Here is a 17,753-nt window from a genome sequence, read left to right on the forward strand (position 1 = left end):
GCAATCAAGCAGTGGCGTATTAAGGAGTATATTTACTCAAAAGAGCAGTTGAGTTGTTTAAGGCAGTCTTTGCCACTTGACAGAATACCAATACTTACAAGTTAGCTTACTTCATCATGTTTGATGCTTGCTTTAATATCCTTAAATGTGGAACATTATCTTTAAAGGAAATGTTTCACATTTGAGGATATTGAAGCATCAGATAGGACGAAACCAGCTTACTTATAACCATTGTTATCCTGCTCTTACTGGAAAAGACTACGCAATTCTCTATTTAGCCCATATGCTCCAACTGCGTCATGGTTTGATTACGTCATTGTACCTCGTACAACATTGACTGAGCCAATTGACGGTGGTTATATCTGGAAATCGCGCTCACAAACGTCACATATGAACGCCTCGGCAATTATATTTTTCTTTGTCTTGATGGCCGCATGGCTTATGAACTGGCAATATTTTAACGACGTTATGACGTCTTGAATTCCAAGGTGACTTTGAAATACTCTCCCCGATATGCCTCTCCCCAATTTTGCAGGTGTGTAACTCAGGAACTAGAGGGGCTTAGGTCTCGAGAAGGGCAGGAATGTGAACAACACGGAAGGGTCTTCGAGACGGCTATTTCGGCTCAAAACCACGTATAAGTGCGGACCACTCCCTTCAAAAAGGTAAAACAAGCAAATATCCATACGCATGTATATTTGAGGGGTAGATGCACAAATCACACGGTACCTATACTACACAAGACCCGCAAACCCGAAGCTGGAGATGTCGGGGCCGACCGAATGTGACATAACTCTGTAACAATATCACGCCGTTCTTACGATAAACGCTACCTATCGACCAAATGTCATGGGCGAATGGATTTCCGCCTCCCTAGTCCCACCTCCCCTAGGTTTTTTCAAACTTAAGGTCAAATCCCTCCAAAAAAGAGCATTTGCCGGTTTCCTATGGCTATCATTGATTCCTGTTCTGCACAAGTTTCGGCTCTCTGACCCGTCGAAGGACAACTGCAACGTTGATTTACAGGAGCTATCCAATGTTAGAGATCGCCATTGGCATTGTAAAGGCATTTACAGGCCCGGGATACATCCTAACATGATAACACAGACGCTAGTTGCAACGCTGAGAGCACCGTGTGATTGTCTACTTGATAGATAGGACTGCTACCGGCCATGTTTCCGAGCACAATCCCAGAAGTGCAGAGCAGCATCACACGAGCCGGTCGCAGATGACGTCACACGACGTGCGTCACATCATGGATGACGTCACTCGCTCCACACGGAGCCTAACATCGCGCAGCTTCCAGCCCCTCAGCGCGCCGATTGTCGCTCCGCGCCCGGTAACAAATCGTAAGACGTCACACAGCAACGGTCCGAGGCGCAGCTGATGTCACATTACACCAATCCACGCCGCCGAGATGTCACACGACGGCGATTTGGCCAATACCCGCGGGCAGTGATGCGTAGGACACGCGACGCCTGGCACGCCAGCGGACCTACTCGTAACGATACGCCCTGAAGAGCAACACGAGGAAGGCGATCAGGCGGTAGCCCACCAGCAGGCCTCCTAGCGCCGCCAGATCGACGCCGAAGTTGTCCTGCAACGAGCCACGCAGGGAGGTCAGGCCAGCGGCTGCGACTCGTGCTGGAGTCGCGTGAACACTCGATCGCCAGCCGAAGCTTGTTCGACCCTCGAATTGGACGCGGCTTGACCACCAACGGAAGCGAGGAGTCGTTCTGGGCGGTTATGAACGGGCTTCACGAGTCTCGCTCAAAGCTCCAAGTTGAAAAACCATCGAGGACAACCGCCAACAAGAAATAACAGTATCATCTGCTACAGGAACACAAATGAAGCGACTGCTGGAACAAACGTGCTGTTTGTCCTTCGCCATCCATTTGACAACGCCGAAACCCCTCACATTTGTCCAAGCTGTATGTGCAAACTGTATGTCTGCTGCCAAAAACACTATTTGTATGGCATGATTACATCATTTTAATTCAACGCATATCGCAACAATATGTGTAGTTAGCTAACAAGCTGCGAATAGTCGCAGCATGTGGTCGGAAGATTGGTGGGATTTTCGCGACCACTCACCACAAAAACATGCGTAATCGCAGAATCCCAGCCATGCATCAACGCCGTCGTCCACAGTTTGAGCACCATCTGGGTCGCTTACCACGCTGTAATTCAAGCTGTCCAGGACGACGGAGCCGTTTGAAGGACAGGCCGGGTTGCCGCCGCAGTCGATCGACATTACGTTCTGCCACTGGTTGATGCTGAGCGCTTCATTGGCGTAGTTGAACCAGGAGAGGTACTCCAGCCACTCCAGCCAGACAGGTACTGACCTGAGGTCAAGCGGTTCGCGGTGCTGTCACTCGACCCAAGGTAGCAGGCGCGCGGGCGTTGTTGCTATGTACCGATATTTTTGACGCTGTGTTTCCATTCCAATTATGACATTTTCAAAGGACCTTCGTGGTTTAATTCAAGGCAAGTAGAAGCACTCAAGACTGATGGTGTGTCCTGCAGCCGCAGATATGCTGCACGCCAAACAATTTGCACCACAGAACTGTCTTTCACTGTCATTGTGACCATTTGCACGGTGACACTATCAACACAAGTATGTTAGTGAACGTTTTACGGGACAAATCATTTTAATGGACCATTTATGGAAAACTTGGCTAGCCCGATATGGCCCTTACATATGCGAGGAATCCAAAAGCTGCTGAAAAATATACTGATTTCAATTGCAATGCCTTAATTTATCTTGAGCATTGCTTTCAACACCTTAAGTTAGCTATCAATCGTAAAACACCTTGAAATCCTCGGCCCTGACCTTACAAAAACATGCAAGGTCATGGAATTGAATTGCAAGTACCCACATGCAGCATCCGAGCGGCCCTACCATTGGATCTTATCGCAATTGTGATAGGTGTCTTGCATCGCTTGAGTGTGACTGTTTAAGCCCACTCTTCTCTGCATTTATAATATCTGCATTCATATAAGTATTGTGATGCTTGCAAAACTTCGTGACCTTATTTTACCTGATAAGACTCTTCCAGATGGTTGTACACATTAACTTTAAACGGTTTGTCATATTGTGCCCACTGTTGTCCTGTCGCCCTGACTGGGTGGTTATCATATGAAAATAGGGAACACATTTTACATCATAAGTACATTCGGCCTTCACCTGCCAACGCTTGTGCACATAGAATCAAATCACTGTCCACAACTGGAATGCTGTCAACAAATTCCAATGATATTATACGAAGATCGCAGCGCAAATATCCCAAACGTTTGTAAAAAAAAAACACGCATGACCTTAACGGCGCCAACTCCTGATCGTGAAATGCCATGTCAGCGGCAGGACATTGCCGGGAGAGTGTAGCGTCTCGCAATGCCTGGTACAGTTTGTCCTGCGCTGTGGCGCCCTCCGATCTCCTGCGCAGCTGCTGCCACCAACCGCAGGCCATCACAATCCGGAGCCGGCAGCGAGCGCGCAAAGCGACTCGCAGCCCTCCTCCCCCCCTCCCTCCCTCTCTCCCGCTAATCGGTGCGTGAGAGGGACGGACGGCGGCAGGTCCAACCACTGAGCTACCGAAACGGATTTGAACGAGCTGGTGTGCATTTGTAGTGTGCATGCATACGGGATTTGGAAACCACTCCGCGACTTCTAACGGGAAAATCCTTGTTGCGGCCCAAGAACAAAGCCGCAATCGAATTCTGACGATAAAAATTGCGTGACGATTTACCACACGGGCATTCCAAATGGCACATGCGGATGATCATCACACTCACTGGTCACTGCCATCGCCTGGATTTTCGAGTAAGCTACTTATAAGCACGAAGCAATGACAACACACGTATGTATTCTAACACTGCCGCACCGGCTCCGTCGCCAAATCACGCCAACGCCGCGTGCTCCACACGGCGGGAGATTGCCCCCCCCCCCCCCCCCCCCGCTCAGAGGTATGGCGCTACTCACCCGCTGTTGAGGAAGAAGCCTCCGAACAGCATGAGCGGGACGATCGCTGGCGACGTGACAGCCAGAGCCACGTTGACACTGCTGCACGAACATGACGTCATGTACCCTGAAACGGTGAACCGAGTGGTCAGGCGTGCCCGGGCCGTGCCGGGTCACGTGACGGGCCCGCGCCACTGGCGCGCCACGCAGCAGCGCGTGTACAGGACTCAAGGTGATATCGGTCATGGCGGTGTGCCAAGAAGCGTGCGACTCGAACATGTCGGTGTCTCGGCATTTGTTCGCTTGTGATAGGGCGAAAATGTATCTGCATCACAGGGTTAATTTGAACGCAATTTGCATGCTGCATAAGTACAAAAAATAACAAGCTAGATGTGTTCCAACGTATGCAACTTGCACGAATGGACATTTTCATCCCTTGCATTAAACGCAGACCATCCACTTCGTCTGCGCAAAGGACTTCCTTTACTGAATGACCTAATCACACAACACAAATGGTGCAACAAAATACTAGTCCGTCGCCATCTCGAACCTGAACACAAGATTCATTGAAAATCACTTCCAAGTTTTGTGCTATACCTTGCTGGTTTCAAGGTAGTTATGCTCAGAGCGTTCAGTGGCAAGACAAAAGCAGTGGTAGACCGTGCAGAACAGATATGTATGATATATCTTAACCGAATAACATAAAAATGACCGCACAACACTGACTTGGACTTAAATGTCACATGACGACCAGCAGAGGATGACACTGAACGTTGGCACAGCACCAAAACATGGGCTGGACAGACTCGAAAAACGCCTCAAACCCTTCGTACGCGCATGCCTTGTCCATGGAACATCTCAGCGGTGCACGTGAATCTAAAAGGCGCCTTCATGTATAAAATCATACCACACCAGGGGATTAGGTTAGAAAAATAAATTGAGAGCCGAAAAGGGAAAACGGCTAAGCGTCTCGTACCAGCTATACATAAAACAAGGAAAGACATGTTTCTCCGCAGATTTCAACCACAATCTTCCCAAAGATGTGAAGAGTTGAGTCCCTCTCCCACCTGAACAAGTTTCATCTCAGGGGGTGTTCCACACTTCAAAATATTCAAGCAAGCATCCGCTATACTGAAACAAGATCACTTATCACTTTCCCTATGCTTTTGAGGGGAAAGGCTGCTCTAAACGACACAATTTCTTTGTATAGTAGATATGCTCTTTAATACTTCATGGTTTGGTTACATCATCGTGCCTTGCGCAACATTGAACGAGCAGATTGATGGCCGTTTTATCTGTAAACCATGCTCAGGAACGTGAAATATGAACGACTGAAAATTATACATTTAGCCTTGGCTGCCGCATAACCAACAGAATGACACGATTTGAATGGCATTGTGGGGTCGTCAATGCCTGGGTCACCTTAAAATAATCTCCGATATAGTCCTCGCGGGCGTGTAGCTCAGAAACTAGAAAGGGTTGGGTACTGAAGGGGCAGGGCTGAGAACTACACCGAATAATCTTCAAGATGGCTATTTACATCCAAAATCCCATACAAATGTGCAACGCTCGCTTTAAAGGGATTGCTTCACAATTGAAGATATTGGAACGAGCATCGCATATGGCGAAACAAGCTCACTTATAACTATTGGTGGTACTTTTAAACTAGAAAAGACTGCTCTATACAGCGCAATTCCCTGTTTAGTAAACATGCTCCTCAATGTCTCATGGTTTGATTACGTCATCGTACCTTGCGCAACATTCATTGAGAACAAATTGACGACCGCTATGACTGGGAATCGTGCTCACGAACGCCAGATATGAACGCTTCGACAATTACATTTTTCTTGGCCTTGATCGCCGCATGGATTAGGAAATGGCAAGATTTGAATGATGTTGTTATGACGTCATGAATATCAAGGTGACATTGAAACACTCCCCCCGATATACCAGCCTCCATTTTCGTGGGCGCGTAGCTCATGAAACTGGACGGGCAAAATCAAAATAAGGGCAGGATTGTGAACAGAACCGAAAAGTCTTCAAGGCTTTTTCAGCTTCAATACTTTGTCAGTTCAGCTTCAGCAAGCATATTGCAGTTCAAAACCTCATGTAAACGCGGATTGCTCCATTGAGGCGAACGCGACGCAGGCCGCCAGACACTCCTTTCACAACAGCCATGCACCCTGCCTTGGCACAACGCCAGCGGAGCTACCTTGCGGTGGCTGCAGTCGATCGCATCAGGCCTCTGCTGCTGTTCCGCCTAGCTACGTACCATGTTATGTAACGCCTACGGCTCAGCTCCGCAGGATTGCGCAGCCTGCGAAGCTGACGTAAGACGTCGGGGCTATCCGCTCGTGCACGGAGGTGGAGGGTCCCTGTGCATTTGAGTGCCATGACTTGAATTTACGGGGCAGCGGGGAGGAGCCGACGGCGAGGGCCGTCTGCAGCCTTCAGACGTTCGGTGCAACCGAGAACGCCCCGGGTGATTGGCGGTTTTCGGAACTTTGCGACGTGATTGCTTAAACAGTGCCAATAACAATCCGTGGTAAATGCAGGCCACACAAGTGGCAAGTTAATGAAAGGGCTCGAGGAAGACGTGACTTAGTTGAGAGGCGCAGGCGCAAATGCACATGCGGTGAGCACAAGGTTGGCCTTATACACCCATGCGGGTTTTCTACGTCTAGAGCGCCCGTAAAAACATCATGAAAGACTGAATCATGAAGGTGAGGAAAAGAGGAAGATGGCGGAAGGTGGACAGCGAGGAAGACCTATCCACCTTACTCACTCACTTCCTCACTCACTCACTCACTCACTCAATCATTCACTCACCCCATTCACTCAGACATATTCTCACTCTCACCTCACCAGACACGTCTCTCTCTCTCTCTCTCTCTCTCTCTCTCTCTCTCTCTCTCTCTCTCTCTCTCTCTCTCTCCTCTCTCTCTCTCTCTCTCTCCTCTCTCTCTCTCCTTCCTCTCCTCTCTCCTCTCCTCTCTCTCTCTCTCTCTCTCTCCTCTCTCTCCTCTCTCTCTCTCTCTCTCTCTCTCTCTCTCCTCTCTCTCCTCTCTCTCTCTCTCTCTCTCTCTCCTCCTCCTCTCTCTCTCTCTCACTCTCTCTCTCCTCTCTCTCTCCTCTCTTCTCTCTCTCTCTCTTCTCTTCTCTCTCTCTCTCTCTCTTTCTCTCTCGCTCTCTCTGTATCATCCTTAAACAACCATCAACATTTCTTCCAATGTAAAAGAACGCAAATTTTGGGTACTAGCGCTTCATGTCCTGGCTGCACATCCACCTTCTACCTTGGGACGCCTCTATGACTTTTCTAGAGAAAAATGCGTAAACATTGAACATGGGGTTAACTCCTCACTTTGGGGACCGGCTGTTAAACCTAGGTGAGTGTCCCTTGTTTTGTTTAATCTTGTGAGCTTTTTTAATCTTTTAATGTTTTAGTTAATCTAAATGCTTTTTTAGGTCTGTTTGTGCTTAGTGGGAGGCGAACCCTCTGATTAATGGTAAAGGATCCTTTTAAACATCTGCGTTCATCCGCCTATGATCGTGGGCAAACTAGTAGAACGCCGCCCCTGCTTTCGTCAATCACGTGCCACTGATAGCTTTTTGCAACAAAAATAACTATTGCAACCAAACGTACGATACCCACTGACCTACATTCTTTTTTGTGGCCCGGTTTTCGCTATGCCTAATAATGTCAACTTTAGGTATGAGGACTGCAGACGTTGTGCCATCTATCTAAACAAGAAGAGTGCTGGGTTTTATGACCCGTTATGTGGGCAACATTGGCTCACCGTATTTTATATCACGGGATCCGTGATGCACACGGCCGGCTGAAGGCAAGCGAGGGGGAAGGGAGGGTTGTGCTATGGACCAAGACAGCTCGCTACCGCTGCTCGGATTTTGGAGAGGTGTGGTCGGCGTAGAGGGAGGTGCAGGGGGATGCGCGCCTGCTATCGACGTGCCCGAGAATCCACATCACCCCGATCACCGGCAGGGGGCGCAAGAGCACACATGCCTAGCGCATCATTGAGTCTCTTACTCACCCAAGATGGCAAACAAGGCTGTGTAGTGGAGTCGCATGACACGCGGTGCGAAAGCAAACGAGGCTGTCTAGTGGAGTCGCATGACACCCGGTGCGAAAGCAAACGAGGCTGTGCAGTAGAGTCGCATGACATGCGGTGCGAAAGCAAACGTGGTTGCGTAGTGGAGTCGCATGACACGCGGCGCGGAAAAATCAAGCTAGCTGCTTGTCGGGAAAGATATGCTTAGGCACTACCAAGCAATAATTTGTTATGGCTCGTGGCGGGTAGCACACCATGCAGTCTCTTGACTTTTGCCCCAGCAGCCCAGTAACAGCCGCGTATATACAAAATGCAGACAGCGTGTTTGTCGTACCCGGCAACCTGCTCTTGAACCCACAATATTAATGTAAAAAACTAAAAAAGCGCTGAGCATGATGCAAGCTTGAGCTTTCACCGCCAACGGGGACACAACTGAGTTGTCGACGCGTTGCTTGTGTTACGACGTCGGTGATTGGACGAGCCTGCTGACCTTGAGACCATGCAGACATCAAGATAGCCTTGCCGCAGTTTAACAGGCGAGATTCGATGAAAAGAGCACGCGACAGCGCAAGAGGCACGACAGCGTCCGGTGGGAGGCATCGCGATGCGGCCCCGGTACCGGCTGGCAACTAAGAAAGCAGGCACGTCCAGTCCGCTTACTGTCATGGACGACTAGCCAACCACGCCGTTAGAGTAGGCTCTTTGATATTTGAGACCGCTAAGATAACAGCCTTGTAAGACAAAGTGTGCTTCTCAAATACCGTACCGTGGAAAATCACACTTTGCTGCGTTTCTTTGCACTGTAGGCATCACATTTTGATGAGGCTCTGAGAGGTGTTGTGTCAAAAAAACTGCATATGCGAGCTTCATGTATCCGACCATGGGGTTTATCTTTAGGACGAACACGACGGTTCATGACCTGTGGCTTGCTGCTATACGTCATGTCGGTGACATTTTGGTGAAAACAATAAATGACGCTTATGTTTCTCAGGAAATGAACTACTAAGGTATTTCTAGACAGTTTTGCTTCATCTGTATCACTTCAAAGCGTATAACTATCATTTGTAGGCTATTGCAAGGTCAGGTCATTAGGTATGACGCTACATCAAACCGCAACATTTGGGATTCAAGTGGAGTGGTCAAGGTCATACGATTCAAACCATAACCACACATATGTTACGGCTTTTGGAGGCGTTCCAACCGTGCCGTCTGCATTTACGTGGTTTATTTACATAAAATATAACCAGAGATACTAATGCAACTACCTTTACCATTTCATCTGGCATGACCTATCACAAGATTGAAGGTGTTGATATCTACTGCTGAGTATGATTTTTATCGTTTTGTGAGAGCCCTTCAACGTTCTCTTCCGCACTGTCGCAACATGACTAGTTCTTAGGACAACCAGAGCATTCTGGTAAGTGATTATTGGGACCTCTGATATGCCATAACCTTGTTCTAAGGCCACATTCACCATTGTTCAGGCGCACATATCTCATTCAATTTGAAGAGAGATTTCTAATTCCGTTTGCCAAGTAGCTCTAGCTTGATGGGTATTCAAGATCATGAGAGGTATTCTGAGCCTCCCATCGAGGGGTACAGGTCAGAAAACTATGATAAGGCTATAGTTAACACGCGCCCGGGTGGGGGGGGGGGGCAAATTGACTGGCCGAAGGTTTTTCCAAAATGTTTTCCGAACGGCGCGGCGTAGTCGCGCCGAATTTTGCATACCTGTAGACAATTAAAAAAAGATCGTTTGATATCACAAATTTAGATGTACCTTGTAATGTCGCTGACCTACGGCAGGTCAGAGTTAGCCCATGGTTTCAGCGAAGGCAGCTTCTTGGGAATAGTCCAATCTGATACAATAACGAAGTGTTTGGCAAAGCCATACATCTCCGAGATGCTTTCTTAGGCACTACAAGTATTGAACGAGCAAATTACGTTGACGTAGGGTCAGGTATGAAAGTCAGACTAAGGTCACAACCAACATGATTTATTACTCTAGGGCTTGCTGTATGGGATAGTTTGTGGTGCTCATTTCGAATTTATTGACAGCAGGAACCGCATTATATGTCTTCCATTGATTTCTTAGAGGACAGAAAAGGTCATTGACCAAAGATGACCCGGGTCGACATTGTAACGCGTAATCGTCACGCGTCCGTAATGCGCCGTCGTCAACACGTCAGCCGTGGACGCTCGCCGCTCGCTAACGAAAACAACGCACCAAGACTGACACGTTTGAGGTGATGCATTGTCTTGTTTACTTTTTATGCTACATGTTAGATAAGCCGAATGTGGATACCCTTAGCCGTAGTTGCTTTTTGCAAGGATTACGACATAACGCGCCTTTGCTGCTACATGTGGGCTCACACGCGCATTAGAGCTGCACAGGGTTGAAGGTTCGAGAACACCCCATCCCTAGTGTTTGGAGGCCGCCCGCCAGCGCCGCCCAGCGGCTCCGCCGTTTATAACCTGACGCATCCTGCTTAGCGTCAGACGGGCAGAGATGGTCAGAGGGGGGCGGACGCGGCCCGACGACCAGGGTCGCGATCCTGTGCGACGCGAGCGGACCACGATCGTATATAGTTACCTTTTTACGCCCGTTCTCTGACGGACGTTTGTGAGAAGGAGAGCGCAAGTCACAAGAACGAAGCGTTACAACATTTTGTTTGTTGTAGTCTTTGTCGCTTATTCAAATGCAAAGCTCAGAGCAGTCTTGTATGATTTTGGTCACCATGACCTTCAAAAGGTCAAACAAGGTCACTGGCCTCAAATGGACTTTTGACCTTTTGCTTAGAAAGTTTCCTAGGTTCTGGAGGCACCTAAATGGCCAATTTAGAGTTTGACTTTGTTCGACCTTTTTTGACCTGAAGGCCATAAACTGGGAAGCTCAAAATTTTACATAAGTAAGTTCACGTACAGGTTAAGACACCCTGCAAATTTGGTGTCTCTAACTTTCTTAGTTCCCGAGATCTCAGAGGGGTCAAGTTGACCCCCACCCGAGCGAAGCGTATGCAGCCGGCCACCCGGGCGCGTGTTAAGATCGGATTACGTAACTGCTACATCATCAACCAAATAATGGACACGTTCATTTGTATGGTAAGGGTGATATAACATCAAGATTACTTCATGTCGTGAAATATTTGAAGATAGAGTTGACATACTTCTTACAGAGCAACACCATCAGTAAAAATAGCGTCAGTTCAAGATTATCCAGAGCAAATGTTTTACAGCGCCATGACAAGCCTGATATCGCCACTTGGAACTAAATGGTAGCAAACACCGAAATGCTCCGAATTTGAATCCCGTACATGGATGTGACATTCTGCAAATTTTCAATCATCGACATCGATGTTTTTCTTGGCAGTGCTGGGCCAGAAACAACGTTTTTACGTCACATTTCAGGTACCTATTTTGACGAGATCTGGTGGTGGTAATCTGACCAGTGCTGCACATGTGAGGGTATTTAAAGTCCAACTTTGTGCTATTAGCTCACCTGTCCAGCGTTGTCGCATTCTGATCTTCGGGCTGACTAGAAAACACTTACGACTACCACTCCATCGCTTGCCGCCGCGCTCGGCAATGCTAATTCCATCATTATCTACCCAGTCGGCAGGGCAATAGAACACTGGATACTTCAAAGTTTTGAATAGGAGGTGTCGGGAGATGCTAACATTACACCATAACCGGAGTTAAGACCAGATTTGGGATGTACCAAAATGTGGCAGTGCTGTGCTGGCGGCATCTTTGGTTTATTTGTAGCAGTTTGGTGTAATCACGTCTATCAGTGACAAAATGCTTGAAATGTTGTTTGGTAGAGGGACCAGTGACTGTATGATCCGATTCTTTTAAAATAATTTCACGTGCATTCAGGTTGGCCTGATATATCATGTTCTTTGCAGTCACACTGTGTCTTAATCTGATATGTATATATATATATATATATATATATATATATATATATATATATATATATATATATATATATATATTGTTCTTTGCCAAGTCACACTGTGTCTAAGTTTACACTCGCCACTCATTTTAGGCATACTGCATCATAACTCATCATGTTATGACCCAGTTATCGCAGTGTGTCAGCTATGAACAGTGTAGCAAAGGCTACCGGCTATTGAGAGCTGCATGCTAAGGGACTGGTCAAGGTGTTCTCATGCATATATTTATGCTGGAGCTGAGAATCTTGCTATTTTTCAATATGGGAATACTTGGATTATTGCTGTCTTAATGGCATTTGAGTTTTCAACATATGCGATGAAAACCAACTTGATTTATTACTCTAGAGCTTGCTGTATGGAATAGTTTCTGGTGCTCATTTCGAATTTATTAACAGCAGGAACCGCATTATACGTCTTCAATTGACTTCTTAGAGGTCAGAACAGGCCATTGACCTAAGATGACCCGGGTCGAACGTTTTGTTTTAGGAACATACTGCCTAGCGCAATTTTGTCGCTTATTCAAATGCAAAACGCAAAGCAGTCGTGTATCATTTTGGTCACCATGACCTTCGAAGGGTCAAACAAGGTAAATTACCTCAAATGGACTCGTGACCTCTTGCTTAGAGACAGTTAACTAGGTTCTGGGGCTCTTGGGGTTGCCTAGGTTCAGACCAATATGAAATTTGACCTTGTTTGACCTTATTCGACCTGAAGGTCATGACCTAGAAAGCTGAAAAATTAACCCAAGTGAGTTCACGAATAGGTCAAGACACCCTGTAAATTTGGTGTCTCCAGCTTTCTTAGTTCACGAGACCTCAGAGGAAGGGGGGCAAATCGACCCCATCCACCGGAGCGAAGGGTACCTAGCCGGCCAGCCGGTGTGTTGTTAAAGCATAGTAATTTCATGACAGTATTATGAGCATAATTTCATGCCGCACTTTTCAATTCCTTTCCACAGCACTTTTAAAACAAAACAAAGCAAAGATATTCATTAACAAAATAACAACAGAAAATTGAACAATCCTAAAACATTCTAGCAAAAAAAAAACCTTGGGCTCCTACACATCAGCCCATCACCAAGTCAAACACGATAGACATAATTCTGGCTTATGTTAAGATGGGGTCAGGGAAAACAAACATTTTGTCACTGTTTCTTACAAAATACCAATGTTTATTTCCATGAAAGTAGCATATGCCTAACCTAAAGAGGCCTTATATCGTCTCATCCTGCATAACCTGCTTGTATCACAGCAGCAGTTGTGAGTTAATGATTCTTGCACAATTCCTAATGCCACTTGCCATGTACTTGACCAACTTAACCTAACTTAGAGTAGCCCATGTGATGAACATCATCTCAACTCACCTTTCTGATGACAGCAGCACTTGTGATAAAACACGATATTTAAAGCTAGTTTTTGAATGGTTTCAACTTGCATTTGTATTCAGTTCATTTGTGTATGCTTGTTGACATCAGACAAAGTTGACAACACACAAATCAGAACACTTTAAATTACTTTGAACAACTTATTTTGATTTTCACGGTTAACCTACGTCAGGGGCAATGACGGGTATGCTCCACCAAACAATCTCTCTTCTCCAAAAATAACATAGCTTTTAGATGACCATGCCAGTATTGCTGCTTGCCTTTTCAGCTGCAGCAAATGCATCCATTTGAGCTTGTTTATTCATATTTAATGACAAAGTTTGAGATGTTAGCTTTACATCTTGAATGGGGTGGTCTGACCATTTGTTACATACAAATATGTAACTCATATTATAATTGCTATGCAGCTTAGAGTATCTCTGTGTCAAACATATAGTGCATATATACAGTACAGTCATTTGCCAGCCAGCAAAACATGACAACTATAGAAAACATCTGGTTAAAGCAGCCATCAGGGACCACTTTACGACATTTGGAGCAAATAACCAAGAATATGGAACAAAATAAGCCCATTGCATGCCTTGTGGCACCATAGTTTGTCTTGTGGCAAAACTCGATGCATTAAAACAGAAAATGGCTAACTCTGGTCACCAATCATGTGTTGAAAGCAGGTAAGGTAAGCAATTACTTGGTCCACAGGAGACTTACTGCCTTCTTCTTGCTCGCCCAAAAACAAAAATTCTGTACCTTTTGCGTGGTCTGCTGGCAGATAGAGTCATCGGACTCACCCCCAAATATAAATATCAGTCATGTCCACCAACCTTCTAGATTAAAATGCGAAACAAGTAAGAGGTGTGCATGATAAACATATGGCAGAATTTCGCCATCAAACACTTCTGTATTAGCTGTGTCAGGTCTGTCCCGGGGCTCTATATGGCAGCATTATAATAGCCTTGCCAGGTAGCCTTTTGAGTCAGACACTCGAAAAGCTTGGATTTATCATTATTGAGCACTGTCATGAACCAAGAAAACAGTTAACCGAAGGTTTGAGAGGGCATAAATGGCGGTAAAAATAAGTTCCGTGCTTCAGATTGTCTGCTTCATTTCCTGTGAATTGTTCACGCTTGGGTGCATATCAAACATGCTTGGGCGGCTGGCGAGTTAATCCAATTTATGTATGAAATACGTACAAGTTTGCGGTTGGAGCATCTTGCAGAGAAATTGGTCAAAATTTTAAGCAGCAGATGGTACCTCTAAAGACAATGAAAAGGAAGGAAGAATAAAGTGGCACCACACTGATATGATGCCAAGAAAAACAAAAGTAGCTAAATAAATATAAAGACTGATACTTTTCTCGCAAAATTTTGTTATCAGCTGATTTGACTTAAAAAACTGTTAATACAAGTGCTCAAATGGTGATTTTCTTCTTGTAAGTTTAATTTAGAAGACATTTCTTGGACTTTTCACTCATGCATTTCGGGAGTGGTGCAATCTAGTGGTCAAGTTTCCTCGGGAAAAAAGAAATACGTGGAGTAAAGTTCTCTACCAGGCCTTGCTGGTGTTTGCACCAGGCTCTGCTTCCGTGGCGTGGTGGTGAGACCAAAAGAATAGGGATGCGTGAAAACCTTGCGTTTTTGGCGCGCAGCTGCAGATTGCGATGCATTTTGTTAGCAAACCAAACTTAATGCGTGCAAGCGGGTGGGCTCGCTGGGGTTCTTGGGCTTGGAGGTACCTGGCGCCCTTGCTCTGTGCATACATGGATATGATTGAGATGTAGGTGAGGCAGGACATAGCCATAGGTGTCCAGGTTCTGTGGAGCCTCGTTTATGCTTGGTGGTTTCAAGTGATCTCGGCTTTGGATGACATCTGAAAATCTCAGAAAGGGAAATAGGGATTTGGCATGTGCGATTAGACAATGTCAGGCAGGAGTGAAAAATTCACACCAAATATGGTGAAAGGGGGTGAAAAATTCCTACTCATAGGGTGTTGCTTTACACCCAAAGTCGGCAATTCTAGGACGCTGGTTAAACCACTGTGCATGCACAAACTTGGCCGCGTCAGCACGCTCTTGGCAACAGGCGCATTAAAGAATTCCAAACTTTGATCCTGGCTAGTGGCATCGGAAATAGTTGGTCATTCGGCAATAGCCGCACGGTAATCGTGGAAATCACTTGTCGGGTGGTCTGCTGTTTGGTATTGTGGGCTATGGATAAGATTCTCCGCGGTATTTGGTTTCGTTTTTTACTGTATGTGTTCGTGATGTTTCTCATTTTTTGAAGGAATTGATGACTGATGTGTAGGTCTGACTGATCTGATGTCTGCTCCAGGTAGGCGCGCCTATAGATATCCAGCTCCTGGCACGCTAACCTAGTGGTTTTGTGTTGTTATGTGATTTTGTTGTTATGTGATAATGTTGGTAGTGATTTTATTTGACTGATTTCCCTCCCTTCTCCAGATGCAAATTCTTTCACACGCTCTTGCAAACGGGACTTATTCTGAGTTCTATATGCCTTTACGCGTAAAGAGAGAGGGTGGGGACTGTCTCATCAGATGAATCCGGATACTACTGCCTGATGAGACATGTTCAATGGCCCAGCCTATTCGTTTCTTCAATTAAGTACGTTTTAAACGGTCGTGATTTACCAAAATAATTTGGTTGCCTGAGCGATGAAACTACAACGATGAGTACCGTGATAATATGCCAACAAATTAGTTTCTCTCCGAATTTGGATCACTTTCTCACAAATCTGCAGGCTGCAACACAAGTTACGGCAAGGGATGAAGCCGCTGCAACTGGATAGGGAACCGCACTCCTGGTTGCAAGTAAATATGAAGTAAAAAAGCAAACGTGGACTGTGAATGTGTCCAACGGCCTACCAAACGTCACGCAAAACATTACGCACGTGCCGCGCTTAAAGGCGCTGTTGATTCACCATCTGAGCAGCGGGCCGAGTGTATGTGACGGAGTTGGTCTGCGATAGATAAACTGAATGAATTGGGAGAATCGTGAGCTTGTATTCCCCACTTCAATCTTGACACGTTTTCTTCCTTTCACGCTTCAGAACCTCCGAAGTATAGAATTCGGGGTCGAGCAACACCAGTCTGGAGTTTATTGAGACGGGTGCCGACGCAAAGGGGCGAATGTGGCATGGTGGTTAGTGGTTAGGGTGCTCATCTCTGGACTTTTCTATCCTGGGATCGAGTCCTGGCCACACCACCACCGCATCCCACGTACCTAATGCCTGATAAATGCGTAACAGAAGCGTTCCGCCTCCAAATAGCCATAGCATCCGGTTAGCACAGACGTAAAGCCCCTATCGATATTACAGCCCGTCCCGACAAACAAACCACCGCCCGCCAAATTTGCAAACAATGCGTCCGCTCAATCACTGCAGAGAAGTAGAAAAAAATCATGTGCAATCGGATGGACTCCGAGCTCGGACACGCGGACCAACACAGAGGCTGCCCAGCTCGACGATCTGGCCGGCAGGCACGCTCGCGGCGGGCCTGCGGACGAGGCAGCCCGGCCGCCAAATAAAGAGCGCATTCACGCGCGCGCCGTCCCTCGCCCAGGAACCGTACCCCGCCACGCGCACGCGAGGCCTGTGCGTGGGGCAGCCCGTCCGCGGTCGAAACGCTGCCAGCTCAGTCGGGCACGCTGGCATCTTCACGCCAGAACCCAAGGCCCCTGACTCGGTTCCACTCGGTTCACTGCGGTACACATCCCGGCGGACCGGACATCCGGACGTGGCGGACATCTCGGGATCTCGCTCGTGCTGGAACGGGGCCGCCCCCCCCCCCCCCTCATTCTTGACAGGCGCCTTAACACGCGCCCGGGTGGCCGGCTAGATACCCTTCGCAAGAGGTGGTCAATTTGACCCCCCTCGGGATCTCGGTAATTAAGAAAGCTAGAAACAAAAAATTTACAGGGTGTCTTGACCGATACGTGAACTCACTGAGGTCAAAGTTTGAGCTTCATAGGTCATGACCTTCAGGACGAATAAGGTCAAACAAGGTCAAATTCCGGGTTGGTCTCCAAAGTGCCCCCAGAACCTAGACAACTGTTTCTTAGCAAAAGGTCAAAAGCTCATTTGCCGTCAGTGATCTTGTTTGACCTTCTGAAAGTCATGGTGACCAAAATCATACATGACTGCTCCGAGTTTTGCATTTGAATAAGCGACAAATATTATGCTAGGCAGTATGTTCCTAAAATAAAATGTCGACGCGGGTCATCTCAGGTCATTAACCTTTTCTGACCTCTAAGAAGTCAACGGAAGATGTATAATGCGGTCCCTGTTGTCAGTAAATTTGAAATAAGCACCACAAACTATCCCATACAGCAAGCCTTAGAGTAATAAAACAGGTTGGTGGCGACCTTGGTCTGA

General features: G+C 46.8%; 1 protein-coding gene across 1 annotated transcript in view; it reads right to left on the minus strand.

Moving 5' to 3' along the window:
- Positions 1–679: 679 nt before the first annotated feature.
- w (eye pigment precursor family transporter white) overlaps positions 680–17,753 on the minus strand; it is a 93,849-nt gene continuing 76,775 nt past the window's right edge. Inside the window, exons 12-14 of the mRNA XM_037233250.1 lie at positions 3,983–4,088; positions 2,177–2,345; positions 680–1,597 (exon numbers count right to left, since the gene is read on the minus strand). Coding sequence (XP_037089145.1) covers positions 1,496–1,597; positions 2,177–2,345; positions 3,983–4,088 — 377 coding nt within the window. The 3' untranslated portion in view covers positions 680–1,495. The remainder of the gene's footprint in view (positions 1,598–2,176; positions 2,346–3,982; positions 4,089–17,753) is intronic.

This window comes from Pollicipes pollicipes, unplaced genomic scaffold, assembly GCF_011947565.3.
Source record: "Pollicipes pollicipes isolate AB1234 unplaced genomic scaffold, Ppol_2.1 Scaffold_7231;HRSCAF=8579_pilon_pilon_pilon, whole genome shotgun sequence".
Taxonomy (NCBI): Eukaryota; Metazoa; Arthropoda; class Thecostraca; order Pollicipedomorpha; family Pollicipedidae; genus Pollicipes; species Pollicipes pollicipes.